Source organism: Moschus berezovskii, chromosome 16 (assembly GCF_049115385.1).
Source record: "Moschus berezovskii isolate FMDL1 chromosome 16, NW_MosBer_1.0, whole genome shotgun sequence".
NCBI lineage: Eukaryota > Metazoa > Chordata > Mammalia > Artiodactyla > Moschidae > Moschus > Moschus berezovskii.
Genome location: NC_142475.1, coordinates 69,744,500 through 69,760,081, shown reverse-complemented (window position 1 = coordinate 69,760,081; position 15,582 = coordinate 69,744,500). Strand labels below are relative to the sequence as shown.

Genomic DNA, 15,582 nt, shown 5'->3' with positions numbered 1-15,582 from the left:
TCATTTTCCTACAGCCCAATTTTCAGAAGTGTAGGCTGGTGTACTTACCAAGTTCTGGCTGTTGAAGAAACAAAACAGTAGAAAAAGGGACTGAAAATACTGGAAAGCAGTGATTCAGATGTGGGGCTGCATGAGGCAGAGGAAAGTGAAGGTGGGACGGGACTGACTAGGATGACTGAAAGTTCAGGGGAAGGAGACTGAAGGTCTCCATATGGTGCAAGGAGTGTCTGAGTGAAAGCTGTGATATTTGGATTTTGTAACTTCTAGATTTTGTTTTTAAATGAAAAGTAAAGCATGCTTTGTAGCATTGTTCTAAGCAGCACAAACCATACAAAGAAAAATTTACTTCTCCCTGCTCTGGCCAGTTTTAATAGTCTGATGTAAAGCTGGTTGGGTGGTGCTGAATTCTCTTTAACATTTGCTTGTGTGTGAAGCTTTTGATTTCTTCATCAAATCTGAATGAGTCTTACTGGATAGAGTATTCTGGGTTGTAGTTTCTTCCCTTTCATCATTTTAAATATATTGTGCCATTCCCTTCTGGCTTATAGAGTTTTTGTTGACAAATCAGATGAAAACCTTAAGGGAGTTCCCTTGTATTAATATGTTGTCATTTTTTTCCTTGTTCCTTCTAATATTCTTTGTCTTTAGTTTTTGTCAGTTTGATTACTATGTGTCTTGGTGTGTTCCTCCTTGGTGATTATCCTGCCTGGGACTCTCAATAAAACTTGAATCCAATTGTCTGCTGAGGGGCGGGGCTGCACTCCCTCCCTGTTAGTTTGGCCTGAAGCAACCGAGCCCTAGAGTCTATAGGCTTTGTGATAGGGCTAATGGCGACCACAGTGAGGGTTCATGCCAATGGGCACGTCCCAGAACTGCCCCTGCGTGCCTCTGTCCCTGCTGTGGGCTGCTGCCATCTCACGTTTCTGCAGGAGACCCTTCGACACTAGCAGGTAGGTCTGGTTCGGTCTCCTGTGGGTCACTGCTCCTTTCCCCTGGGTCCTGGTACACACAGGATTTTGTATGTGCCCTCCAAGAGTGGAGTCTCTGTTTCCCCCAGTCATGTAGAAGTCCCACGGTCAAATCCTACTGGCCTTCAAGGTCAGATACCCCGGGGATTCCAATCTCTTTGTCAGATCTCCTGGCCGGGAAGCCTGATGTGAGGCTCAGAACCTTCACATCAGGGGGAGAACTTCTTTGGTATTATGGTTTCCTAGTTTTGTGAGTCACCCACCTGGTGGGTATGGGATTGATTTCATCATGATTGTGCCCCTCCTGCTGTCTTGTTGCGGCTTCTCCTTTGTCTCTGAACGTGGGGTATCCTTTTTTTGGTTGGTTACATCTCCTCTGTTGATAGTTGTTCAACAGCTATATCTGTGGTCTTGCAGGAGATGAATGCACGTCTGCCATCTTGAACCAATCTCTGTCAATAGTTTGATGTATATCTTTCTATAAATGAAAAGGTTGAAGATATTTGTCTTTTACAGAAATGAAATCATAGTATATTACTCTCCTGTATCATACTATCAAGTCATTACATAGACTGTAACTCACTTTTAATAGATGCATAAAGCTCTGTAATATGCATATACTGTAATTAACAGGTGTTTTATTGATGAACATTTAAAATTGATCCTAGTTTTGTGACTAGAAGAAGACTGCAGAAAATATCTTTATATATGTTCTCTATGTGTAATGCTTTTATTTCTGCAAAAAATTCCTGAAAGTTACATAACTTAATCAAAAGATATATGTGTTTTTAAAAGTTTTATTTGAGGAGTAACTTACATTACAAAAAGTATGTAAATGTGCAGCATCTTGATAAGCATTCCCAGAGTAAACACATCCAACTGTCTGTCTGTCAAGAAATACAGCTTGGCCAGCATCCACTGAAATCCCTCAGTCAGGCCTACTATCAGTCACTACCTCTGTCTCCACAACAATTAGAAAAACAACTTTTAAAGAATTCATAATCTGTGATTAGCTTGCGTTTAGTTTTACCTCTCTTAGATCTTTATGTAAATAGACTCAAGCAGTGCTGTATTGGATGCATTATTGTAAATATTATAACCACTCAGCACTGGCAAGAATATGTGTTTATGATGTACTAGTGCTGCTGAGTCCAGAGTGCACAATTCCATTTGGGGAAGGGCTTGGAGAAGAGAGGACTCAGAGGACTCAGAGTTGAATGACAGGGAATGCTCAAGCGTCCTTAAGTCAGTCCTCATGAGGAACAGGGTGGCCAGGCAGTGCTTCCTAAGGAGAGCTGCTTTTGCTTGTTTCTTAAATGAAGGCGCAGTTTGCACACAGCAGAATTCACTGTTTCTGGTAGATTTCTTTGAACACAGTCAGGTAACCACCACCACAAGCAAGAGACAGACTGTGTGCATGTTTCCAAAGCTTGTCTTGTGCCCTGTTGGAGTTGTTGTTCCTCCTCTGACAGTCCCTGGTGACCCCTGATCTGCCCTCGTCTCTAGTTTTGCCTTTGAGGGAGCGTTTTGAAAAGAACTTAGAGCAGTAATTTGGAGATGGTTGGATAGCATCGCTGACTCAATGGATGTGAGTTTGAACACACTCTGGGAGATGGTGAAGGACAGGGAAGCCTGGCGTGCTGTGGTTCTGGGGGTCGCAAAGAGTTGGGCACGACTAAGCAACTAAACCACGACCACCACAAACAGCAGTGACTGACTGGAAACAGCCTGGACGTAAATGCGCGAGGATAAGCCAGTACTGGGCCCTCTGACACGGCGGCCTACAGGGAGAGCCAGGTTTCAGTTCGGTGAGGGAGGAAACACTTACCTTCATTCCAACAGGCTTCCAGAGAGCGCAGTGGAGGGGTCTGGAGTAAAGGGAGGCTGTAGGAGGCCCCCAGCTATGTGACCCCTCTTCCATGTTTTCTGTTTAGCAAGGACCATTCCCCTTATTGAAAATTCCTTTTTTGTGTGTGTGACAATCTCTCACATTTTTCGTTACCTCTTTTGAATATTTTTTTCCCACCGACCTTTGCTTGATCTTCAGGTATTTCCCGAGATTTCTATCCTGGCTTCATTTCTTACTCTGTATGAGTTAGCGCATTCACTCTTCAGTTCAGTTCAGTCGCTCAGTCGTGTCCGACTCTCCGCGACCCCATGAATCACAGCACGCCAGGCCTCCCTGTCCATCACCAACTCCCAGAGTACACTCAAACTCATGTCCACAGAGTCGGTGATGCCATCCAGCCATCTCATTCTCCGTCGTCCCCTTCTCCTCCCGCCCCCAACCTTTCCCAGCATCAGAGTCTTTTCCAGTGAGTCAACTCGTCGCATGAGGTGGCCAAAGTATTGCAGTTTCAGCTTTAGCATCAGTCCCTCCAATGAACATCCAGGATTGATCTCCTTTAGAATGGACTGGTTGGATCTCCTTGCAGTATAAGGGACTCTCAAGAGTCTTCTCCAACACCACAGTTCAAAAGCATCGATTCTTCGGCGATCAGCTTTCTTCACAGTCCAACTCTCACATCCATACATGACCACGGGAAAAACCATTGCCTTGACTAGACGGACCTTGGTTGGCAAAGTAATGTCTCTGCTTTTTAATATTCACTCTTAGGTTGCATTTTCTAAGCCATACTTCCTAATCTTTATCTCTAGTGCAGACTCTCTTCCTCACAAGAATAATTTTTTAAAAACTTTTCACTTAAAATATGAGCCAAAAAACTTCTCAATTGAAGGTATCAAAATATGCCCCCCAAACCTTTGAAGAATCCCCTGCTGCTGCTCAGTCGCTTCAGTCGTGTCCGACTCTGTGCGACCCCATAGATGGCAGCCCACCAGGCTCCCCCGTCCCTGGGATTCTCCAGGCAAGAACACTAAGTGGGTGAAGAATCCCCTACTAAAATTAAAAAGACTGACAGTACCAAGTATTGACCATTGACAATACCAGCGATTGTTGGACAGCTAGAGCTCTTTTATTTATCTGCTTTTGAAAGTGTAATTGGTATAACAACCTCAGAAAAGTTAGTGTCTGTTAAAGATTTAGCTATGTATCTGTATATATTATGATCTAGCAGTCTTAATCCTGGGTATAAACTCAAGAGAAATTAGTTCTTATGTGTACCTTGCTGTGTTATGTGCATGAATTGTTTCAGCAACTTTATTTGTAACAGCTAAAAATGGAAACAACTCAAATGTTCAGGAACAGTAAATCATGTAATACAACATTGTAAATTAACTATATACTTCAAACAAAATAAAACAAGAAGCAAAAACCCCTAGTAAATTGGGTAAGTAAATTGTGGTAGAGTATCATATAGCAAAATACTGCACATTAGTGAAGAACTTTGATTCCCAAATCACGGGAATAAATCTCGCAGGCAATGTTGAGTGAAAGAAGTCAGTCCCAAAAGAGTACGTACAGCCTGCAGATGTGATAGACTGCAAAAGTTAGAGCACGGTTTAAATGGATGAAGCATGGGTATTGACTGGGTGGAGGCTCACAGGAGCTCTTGGCGTTCTTTAAGTGTTTTATATTTTGGTTTGGATGGAGGTTCTACAGGTTTATACCTGGACACACTTAAAATTTGTGCACTTTGCTGTGTGAGTTATATCTCAATTTCTAAAAAAGCGGTAAGGGGAATTCCCTGGCTATCCAGTGGTTAGGACTTGGTGCTTTACTGCTGAGGACTCAAGTTCAATCCCTGGTTAGGGAACTAGGATCCCACAAGCCTCGAGGCATGGCCAAAAAAAAAAAAAAACCAGAAAACGGTGATAGGTTTTCAAATCCTACATAAAACCATCCTTTTTCTCTGATCAGTTTTTTTTTTTTTTGGCCAGTCATCTCCAGCTTATTTTTGGCCTTCTGCACTTTTTATTCCCATTACCTCTCAGAGTATTCATTCTTATAAGCAATTATAGATGCGGGTAATATTAAAATATATTACTATCTCACCACTGTTGCAGTTGTGACCGTTTCTTAGTTACCAGTAAATTATATGTTCCTGTTAGTGCTTTCTCTTTCATTACATACTTTGATCTGTCATTAGAGCTGGTCTCTTTCTAGTTCATGTTTCACCCAGAATCTGGCATATTTATGGCATCTTTATTCTACTCCACTCCCCTCCATTCTTTATAATTGTTCATCAAGTTCTTCTCAAAGTGTAGGCGACAAACTTTATTTCTGGTCCACAAGAGGATAAGCTTCTATCAGAATGTGAATCAAATATATCACAAAGTACAGTTTTTTAAAGGCTTCCTTGAGAAGAATGCAGCACATTGATTTATAGTCTGGTGTACAGTCCTTGTCACTTTAGAGACCAGCTCTTCCAGTAAACTGGTTTATGCCATATTAGTTCATAATTGTGTCAGATATACAGTATATTGATGGGGAAAGGAGGAGGATGAGTGGCAGGGTCATAGCGCCAGTGAGTATGGAAGAACTTTGTGATTTTTTTGACCTCCTAGCATCTGAAGCCTTATATTTATGGAATTCCTTTATGATTTTGGTGGAAGGTAGAATCTGCTTTAACTATAGCCAGGTGCATGCTCAGTCTGTCAGTCATGTCCGACTCTGTGACCTCATGGACTGTAGCCTGCCAGGTTCCTCTGTCCATGGAATTTCCCAGGCAAGAATACTGGCATGGGTTGCCATTTCCTCCTCCAGGGAAATCTTCTGACCCAGGGATCGAGCCCACATCTCCTGACAGGCAGATTCTTTACCACTGCACCACCTGGGAAACCCTGTAGCCAGGTAGATTTGACCAAACAAATGCCACTAGTAGGACAGCAACTTAGGAGCCAGTGAGACAGAGAAGTGGGACCCGGTAGATTCTGTTCCATCAGTAGTCACAGTAGCAACTGCAGAGGTGTCTCCCAAGACAGTTTTGCTGTAATTTTGGATGTCTTTCCTTGTTGTGTAGCCTCTAAGTTTCTTCTAAGATTGTTACCTACTGGGTATTTTTCTATAAATATATTTTCTGCTTAAGTCAGCCACAGTAGGTTTTCATCACTTTCAAAATAGAACCCTGACTGGGAAAGTTAAAAAATAGTTAGAAAAACAATTGTAATACTAGTTTATATAAAGCTGATCACAAGCAAAAAAATTTTTTAATTTACACACACGCACAAAGATTTAAGATGTAGACTAGACTGACTTTGTGAGACATGTTGTAGAAAGATTCTAAATAATAATAATTTCACTTTAGTATTTGCATTTTCGAATTTCAGTGTGCTTTATGGACCATGTGCTGCTATGTATGCCTGAAGTACTTGAAATGCAAATTTGGAGAGACTTTGCCATCTAAATGCTTGGCTGGATTAAACGCCTAATTAGGATGATTTTTCAACAGGTTGGAAGCATGCAGTCGGTGAGTGCTCAAAATTCATTTTTAAAATCCAGACGTTGATAATTTTTTTCTGGGAAAAATGAATCGTATGTATGGCCAACATATGTACTGTTTAATTTGCTTGCTATGTAAATCATGGACGTGAATCTTTATCCAGCATCCTAAGGGATGGGTTACATTGAAAACTTATCCAATATTCATGTGACTGTTAAAAGCAATGAATTTGTTATTAGTGAGGAAAAGGCTTAAATACATATATATATATATATGTATATAAACCACTGAATAAAATATGTTTGACTAATGCTTGACAACTCAGTGTTGTAGAACTGTTAATATTGAAATATTGAATGCTTTTATAATGTGGTTTATCACACAACTGTTTACAATAAAAGTCATATCTGCTAAAATACAACTACAGATACAAAGAAAAAATTAGTGTAATATGGTTATTCTATGCTAAAGACGCTCTAATCTTAACATTTAAAAAATATATTCTACTGATACATAATTTTTTTTCAGACCCAGTGTAAAGTTATTAGAACAATAGTTGTACCAAGCATATTTTGTGGAACATATATCATTTTCAAATTTGGTGTTATTGGTGACATGGAATTAAGCTGTTTTCTTAAAAGATATAGGCAAGTTACATAATTTGAGTATACTTTTAATTGCACTGCTTTTATGTTTTGTTTTTATTTTGTGTCTCTTCATGTTGAGAAGGTTGAACTTTTATTTCCCCTAGGCTCCCAAAGTTAATATCTATTTTCTTTGGAGATAAAAAGCAAAGAACCAAATAAAATTACCATTTTTTATAGTTGCATAATTTTGAGATTATCATCTTGAGGATAAGCAATGGGAAAATGGTTTGTAAAGTTAATACTTCCGTCTTTTTCAGTTACATCTTCTCACGTTTCCAACCTCACATGGTGCAGCTATACCACCTTTCTTGTTTGCCGCTTACCACTATTTGGCTACCTGGGGCAGATGAACATTTCAGTACTGACAGCAAGAGAATTTCTTTTCCATTCGGAAAGTCAGGAAGCTTTTGTTGTTAATGATTCCCCCAAAGTGAAGCTTTACAGTTTGTGATTCCTTTTCATTTGCAGTTTTAGTAAGAAGTGTAGTTTAGTGGAAAGATCATATATAGGTCTTGGACTCACACACACCTCGGTCTGGAATTTATTTCTGCCAGTTACTTTCTTCAACTGCAGAGTACAGATGGGAAGAACTGCTGCTGCACAGTGAGCCTGTGGATTAAATGGCAGGGTATGTACAATGCCTATCAGTGGCTTGTACGTAGCGTAGGTATAGTCAGTGATGGTGAACTTCCTACCATTTTGCTCTGTCATCCTCCTGCCCCCGCCCAAAGTCGGGCAATGTGACCAGGGCTGATTGAGGCCAAAGTGCGGAATTTTGTTTCAGGAACAGATAACACGCTTTACTTAGTTTAATTTGCTTATATAGCTTTATTCATTTTGAACTCTAAAACGGTGCCTTTCATCAAAGAATGGACCAGGTAAGAGAGCATTCACTTGTTCCCAATATTGTAATAAAAACTGACAGCTCTTTTTACTAATGGCAGATGGAAATACCATTTTTTTTTCATGTAACATATGATCATCACCTCAGTTACCTGAGTCTATATAAAAATAAATTTTCTCCTAACATGAAGCCATCTAACTAACATCTAGCTAACATCTCCTAACATGAAGCAGTATGACCCTTTGGAGTTATTTTCTATCTTTGTTTCCTGGATCTCTCAGCCTGCTACCTAAGAGTAATCTGAAAATAAAACCACCACTTTTTAGTTCCATTTTTCAATGATAAAATACATCTTTCTCACTGTTTTGGTATACAAATGAACTAAGTACTGTGTTTGAATGTATTCAAGAACAAAAACTGCTTTCATTCTTTACATATTTTTATCTACCTAAAAAAAAAGGTGCAAGTCTGAAATCAGGATTTTGTTTTTGGTGATGATAACCTATTTGTATTTTATCACACAAATCAGTGCCATCATAATAGCTATCATTCATTGGTTTAGTATACCCAGTTCCTTTATGCATGTTATCTGTGTTCACTAGGACAATGATTTGTTTTTTAAACAGATGAGGAACCTGAAGTTCAAGAGTGTTTAACCGAGTTGTCTAAAGTTACCTGACTAATAAGTGGCAGAGCTATAATATGAACCCAATTCTGATTCCAAAATCCTTTTTTGTTTGTTAGTGTACTTTGCTACCCTTATAATAGGGGAAGATGACAGTATTTATTAAATACATACTTAAATCTTTTAACTCATTTAATGCTCGTAGGTATGAGGTCCCCATTTTATCAATGAGGAAAGGGACATATAGAGGGATCAATGACTTGTCAGACAGTAAGTGGTAGTGCCTTTTGTTTCTTTATTTAATCCTGGCTTTTAAAGCCAGTCCTACATGCTGCTGAGGCCTCTGTTTTCTCTTCATTGCCTTCCATTTGGCCTCAATATTTGACTTTAAAACTATATACAGCTGACCCTTGAACAATGTGGATTTGAACTGCTCACATCCACTGATATGAAGATGTTTTTCAGTACTAAATACTACAGTACTCCAGGATCCATGGTTGGTTGAATCTGGGGATGTGAAACTGGATATTGGGGGCAACTGTAAAGTTACATGTGGATTTTGACGGGAAAGTGGGGCAGTGCTTGGTGCCCCAAACCTCAGTGTTGTTCAGGGGTCTGCTGTACTCACATTTGTCCAAACTTTCTCCTCAGTGTATTGTTACTATATTTTTGCCCTTAAGTAAAAATGTTTTTAAACTAGAGAAAGCAAGCTATGAATCTAATGTGATTCTAGTTAATCTCAGTATTTTACGTTGAAAAGTTATAGCAAATATCTAATTTGAATTAGTAATGTATTTCCAGTAATACTTAAGAATTGTACCCTTGTTTTCCTCTTGTGCTGTGGAGGAAGCATGTGAATGCGGCTGGGAGTTTAGATAAGGAGGAAGAGAACTGAGGCAAGGGTTATCTTCAGTTGGGGAGTTCAAAATTGTTACCGAATTTCATCTTCATATCTTTACTCCTTTCTCCCCAACACACACTCTGGTTTCCCTTGGAATTAAGAATTTATACCTTGTTGGGTCCTAGACTCCCTAAAAATTTGATTAATAGTATGGCCTTTCTTCCCAGAAAAATGTTGTGTATACACATAATTTTGCATATAATTTCAGGGATATGTGAACCTCAGAATAAGAACCTTGGGTTAGTATTACATAGTTTTTCTAGAGAAAAAAAAATTTATTTAGAATTAAGTTTATACCTTTCTCTTGCTAAGTGGTGACTCTCAAATAGAAATACAGGTTAAACTAGGCTATAACAAACGAATAAACATATAAAGCTTGAGAGCAGTCGTCATGGAGATAGAGGACAGCTTCAGATTCCAACCTCACACTTCAGCACTGTGACAATAGCATTGCACATTGTTAAAAAAGGACAAATAGCTTTCCTGTTGTCATCCTCCTGCCTTGCTGTCATCACTTTTCTTGCTAAATGTTATGGACTTTCATTACTAGACTCAGAAATGCAAACACCCCCACTCCTGATTCATTATTACATTATTTATCAGTAGTTCTTATGAATAAAGCAAAACAGTTTTTTGTTTAATAATTACATTAATTATTCCTTAATGGAATTGAATTCTTGTTTCTTAATGAAATGGAATTGTCTAGTGATGACAGTTTTCTCCCTGACCTGTCTCTAACATCTGAAAATATTAATGACAGTTTATCTTTAGAGGAAGCCTTTCCTTCTCCAAACAAGTATCCTGACAAGCCAGTTCAGCCACCAGTTAGGACAAGAGAGGTGCTTGGGCCGTGTAGCCTCCCATCGTGCGCAGATGGTGACTTTCCATACCATCTGTTCATTATTTCTTCACAGCCATTTACGACTTCGCCCCCTCCATGAGGACTGAATAGAAAAAAATAGAGTCAGACCCAGTTTTAGAGTTCCTGGAAGTTAGCTGCTCCTTCCTCTAACTTTTTCTCCAATCCAGTAAAGTTACAGCTCCTCCTCTTTCTGAATATCCCAGTCACTAGCTCATTTAGACCCTTGCTTCATATTTTTTGATGCTAAATGCTATGTAGTTCACAAGTAACAGAAGAACCACATTATGTTAGTCCACTATGTATACTTAAAAAAATAATCATATAAAGCAATCTGTTCTTTTACTTTCCTTCAGTTCAGTTGCTCAGTCGTGTCTGACTCTGCGACCCCATGAATCACAGCACGCCAGGCCTCCCTGTCCATCACCAGCTCCCGGAGTTCACTCAAACTCATTTCCACTTTGTACAAAAGTCCTAAATAGTCTACTTATTCCTTGCAAGTAAAAACTGAGTCTTTGGCCACCTTCTTTGTGGAAGGCACCTGCTAAGTCTTTCCTTCTGATATTAAGCAGATGGGAAGATAGTAGTTGAAACTTGGTCCTGAAACATGCATAGCAAGGAAAGCTAAAAGCTGGCAGAAATCTTAGTCCTGACCTTGGCAAGTCCTCTCTGAACTTTGTGAGCTTTTTTGTCCTTTCCATATGCAGTTAAGATCTTTGCTTACTGGAGGACGAAAGGTTTCACATTAGGCTGTGTAACTCACATTATGATGCATAAATAGTGTTCTACTTGTGCATCATAGAAGAGTTTTCACTTGTGGCTAAATAGAAGACACCAGAAATGGTTGACTGGTGTAGTTACTATTGCCCTATGGATTTTTTTTTTCTTTAAAGATCCATGTCTATTAACATGTATAAGGTAAAGAGAGTGCTTAAATACTGTCCATTTTAGAATTACTTGTCCTTATTTTTTCTTGGCCTCTTACGTTGAGTTTGTAAGTCTGTGATTCTTCCCTTTTTCCTCTGTTCAGGTGATTTTCCTGCTCTTAGTTCTCATGTGTTATTAATACTATTCATGTAATGATCCTCTGTATGATCATTGGTGTGGATAATTTTCTCACCTCCACGTAATTCTCTTCTAAGCTTCACATAGCTTCCTCTCTTGTATTCTTTGTTTAATGTTCTTATTTCAGTATTGATGTCTTTCCACTGACCAATTTTCCAATCTGTATCATCCTTTTATATTTCTTAAAAAATATTTGTGTCTCTAAAGCAGGAGTTAATATATTTTTTGTTGGTTGAAGTGTTAGGTTGTTAGTACTTTCTGGAACTCTCCCAGGTAAAATCATCAGTGAAACATTGAACATTGTTTTTAATGCATAAAAAAACAATTGAGGTATAGTTAATCTGCAGTGTTGTGTGAGCTTCACATGTACAGCAGGGTGATTCAGTTAAACATATATAGGAAAATATCTGTTCTGTTTCAGATTCTTTTCTATTATAGGTTATTGCAAGATGTTGAATATAGTTCCCTGTGCTGCACACAGGGTCCTTGTTATTTTTCTGAAACTTTGAACATATTGATGATGACAATTACACGAGCAGGGTATATATATATACCCTCACCCTCACAAAGTGATCCTCACTTTGACTTATACTGTTAACCTTAAATTGGATTTGATTGCTAAAATATAAGAGATCAGACTGCTCCTCTGTTTGTTTTACAAGTTATGCATGCTTTTAGAATGGTCTAGAGGTCTGGTTAGGATTATGTGTGGAAGCCATGGCTCTTTACACAAACACTGCTTGGTCAAACTAATTCCATTATTCAGATTAGAATGGGCATGGAGTGACTTTAAAAAGGGGTCAGTGTCCATGGCTTAGAATGCATTATTTATGTTAGGATATAGTTGAATATTTAAGTTGAATGAATTAAGTAAATAGTCACATCATTCTCCCTCTTGTCTTTAAAATTGCTTTTTAATAGCATACTACCTCTTTACCTCTTCTGTCCAGGCTTTCAGGTATAGCACTGAAAACAGATGGATAGATTTTCTCTTTAAGGAAAGAGCATATACTTGGGGCGAAGTTTCAAGGTACATGTCATAATGATTTGACATTTAACATGCATTTTTTGTTTGCTTTTTGCTTTGGAGGTTTATGTTTGTTTTTGCTTTAAGCATAGCATAATGTCCTCTGTATTATGATTTCATCTGAAAAGTTCTGCTCATTAGGGTTATCACTAGCCTGTTTAGTACCTTTGTATAAATTAGAAAAAGGTACCTTTCCCCCTAGACAGGGCCTCATGAGAAAATGTAGTACAACTGAATTTTGGCCTCCACTCACCCTTGGCTGGGCCTTCTTGTATAAGCAAACAAAATGAAGCATCGTGCATGGTACAGATTCAGATTCTGAACTTTGTACTGATTTGTATTTGTTTTGAAAGCCTGTTGTAACAAAAGCAGCTTGTAGTTTTGAGAGACTTACGCATATATAAAATTATAAAAATAAAGCAGAGGAGATAAAATAGCTTCCTTTGCAGAATAGTATGGAAGCCTAATGAAAATAGATGAGAGTTTTTATTCCAAATATAATATTAATTTACAATTACTCGTAGTATTTTTTTTGGGGTGGGGACATGCCAGCTTGTCGGATCAGATCCCTGACCAGGGGTTGAACCTCTAAGCAACTCCCACTAATTGTTCTTTACATTTTTATATGATGCCTTACATTAAGCTTTACTGATTAATAACAGCCTGCTATATATATTATTATATTTTTAATTGAAAAATATTAGCTCATTTCCTGTAACATAGAGCAATCTGATTCCATAATTAATGTGTCAGCTTGTCATGCAATTAATTGTCCGATGGTTTTGTATGAACAGTTCTGTAAGTCTTGTCATTGAAATTTTGGTCTTTCCTACTTCCTCAGGTTCTTTGGTCTGGGAAGCCATATGGGTCATCTCGGAGTATTGTAAGGAAAATTGGTACCAATTTATCTCTGATCCAGTGTCCAAGAGTTCAGTTTCAGGTACTGTATTTTATATACTTCAGATTTTCTATTAATATGCTCATTGGTAATGTAAATAGGCAAGGCAGCTTTAAAAGTACTTTTTGAACCTCTCCTCCCATTGATGCCACTATCAATAAAATAAGAGGATAAAAGCCACAGTAAAGTCTTTCTAATTTTAGTTCCTCTGTGAAGTGATTATTCAAGCTCTTTAAGACATTTATCCTTAAGAATACATATTTCAAGACTTAGAAGCATGTAGTAAGCCAAGCAGTTAATTCCCAGGTGACCTTGGACATTGTCTTCTAGCACCAGATCAGGAACCACTCACCTCTTTGCTTGGACATAAAGGTCGTATTTTTTTGATCTGGGCTTTTGTTCCTTACTGTTGTTTTAGTGTTAGACATGTATCACATAGCTTTGTTCTTGTTTTTCAGTAATTCTCTACAACAGTAATAAGACAAAACCTTTCAGTTCAACATTTAAGTATAATATAAAGTTCAGCAGATATTTATACTAATTTTAAATAATAGATTAGCATGTGAAATGTGGAAGATATATATTTAATTCATAATTCAGAAGTGCTCTTGTGAGCTTACTAGATATTACGTCTTACTTAAAAATTACTTCTCCTTGTAGAGACAGTTAACAGTGTGTTCCTCAGTAAGTGGTAGAAATTAGCATTTGTTCAGATTGACTAACAAGGTTGGTCATTGTTGTGCCCACTAGCAGATTGACTGGCAAAACCCTTGTGCATCAATCTAGGCATTGACAAATTGGAACTTTCCAGAAGTAATTTTTATCAAATGATACAAAATGATAAATTTTATCAAATTAAAAAAACATAAAATGGAGAAACCTATGGTAGTAATTCTGTCAGGCACAATATCTGAGAATTCAGTTCAGTTAGACACCAGTTGTTGATTGCTTTATTTGCCAATTTCCTTCAAATAACTATTGTTTTAACCAAGACTTTCTTCTGATTGCACTGTTCCATTTAAATTCTGTTTATCAATCTGCTTAACCTAGTTGCAGGAGAACTTGCTTCAGCGTTTGTGTTTACCTAGCTAAATGTGAATGAAAGCAATGAAGATAATCTAGCATTTTCTGGTAGCAGCCCAAATCTGCCTTGACAGTCAGTGGACTGAGGTACTAGGGCCAAGTTCATTTTCTTGGAAGGAGCCTCTTTCTAAATGTTATTAGTTACTTAGAAGGATCTGAGCAGAAAAATAATTTTAGGTTTAGTACAGGAGCTACATTTGAAAAGAGATTAACATAAGGAGAGAGGAATAAGGTATGAGAAATACTGGTGACCTACTTGAGAGTGGAGTAGAAAACAGAAGACATTTGTTTAAAGTGAGATTTTTACTTCTAGGCAGCTTTGTAGCATGCTGCTTCTTTTCAGATTCAAAATCAATCTTAAAGTGTTTTATCTGCTAGTTAGATAATTTGTGTGGTATTTTTCCTCTGTATCCTCTGGTATTTTTGTTTTGTTTTTACTAAGTCTGTCAGAAAGTTTAAAAATGGAGAATCTTTGAAAAATATAAGGGATGCAGTTTAGAGTAATAAAATTGACAATCATTTTTGCTATTTTTCTGACTCATTGGGGGTTTGATTGATATGGAATATTTTTGGACTGTCTAGGACTCCAACATGACTATAGGAAGTCTGAAACTGGGAGGCCACTATTAGACCCAAGGGGAGTAGACCCCATTATGGGGCCCTATTTGGGAGACAAAGTTGAAATAGATTAAACATGAGAATGAAGCATTTATGGGTCAATTCAGAAGGAGCATCAAAGCCAGTTCTTTGTTGTCCTGGGTGATTTCAGTGTCTTTGGAAACAGTTCCGTATTTTCTTTACTTCCTCTACTCTTGTTGGCTTTCACTTCTATTCCTTCCCTTGACTCAACTGTGTCACCCTCAACAGTTTTCACCTTTGAACTCTTACACCTCAGTATGTTCCTTCTAGATCACACCATCTCTTCACTGTTGTCAGCTGACCCATTATCTGGACAAGTAAGACTCTCACATAAATGAGGGGCAAGAGAGGAATGTTACTTTGTGATGTGAGGGTTAGGATAATCTAACTCTGAGTATCATAACTGGTACATAATTAGTGCATAATAAAAGGATGCCAGTGGTGGGATTTTATCATTATTGCCACTTTACAGCAGATTAGCAAATTAAACTTATTTGGCTCACTCAGTGAACTCTGTGATTTTACAAATTTGATTTCTGTGTATTTGTAGGGTCACAAATTAGAACATAGATCAACATGTTTATTTACACCTGCATCCAGTTAACATTCACAGGGAATATTGTGCTGGGAATAAAATGAGATAATGAATGTAAAGAAGCATGTAAAAGCACACTCAGTATATTT

The 15,582-nt window shown here is 38.0% G+C and overlaps 1 protein-coding gene across 1 annotated transcript in view; it reads left to right on the top strand.

Annotated features, from left to right (window-relative positions):
* MTFR1 (mitochondrial fission regulator 1) overlaps positions 1-15,582 on the top strand; it is a 65,505-nt gene that overhangs the window by 9,968 nt on the left and 39,955 nt on the right. Inside the window, exons 2-3 of the mRNA XM_055431863.2 lie at positions 6,198-6,337; positions 13,120-13,218. Of these exons, the coding sequence (XP_055287838.2) occupies positions 6,275-6,337; positions 13,120-13,218 (162 nt within the window). The 5' untranslated portion in view covers positions 6,198-6,274. The remainder of the gene's footprint in view (positions 1-6,197; positions 6,338-13,119; positions 13,219-15,582) is intronic.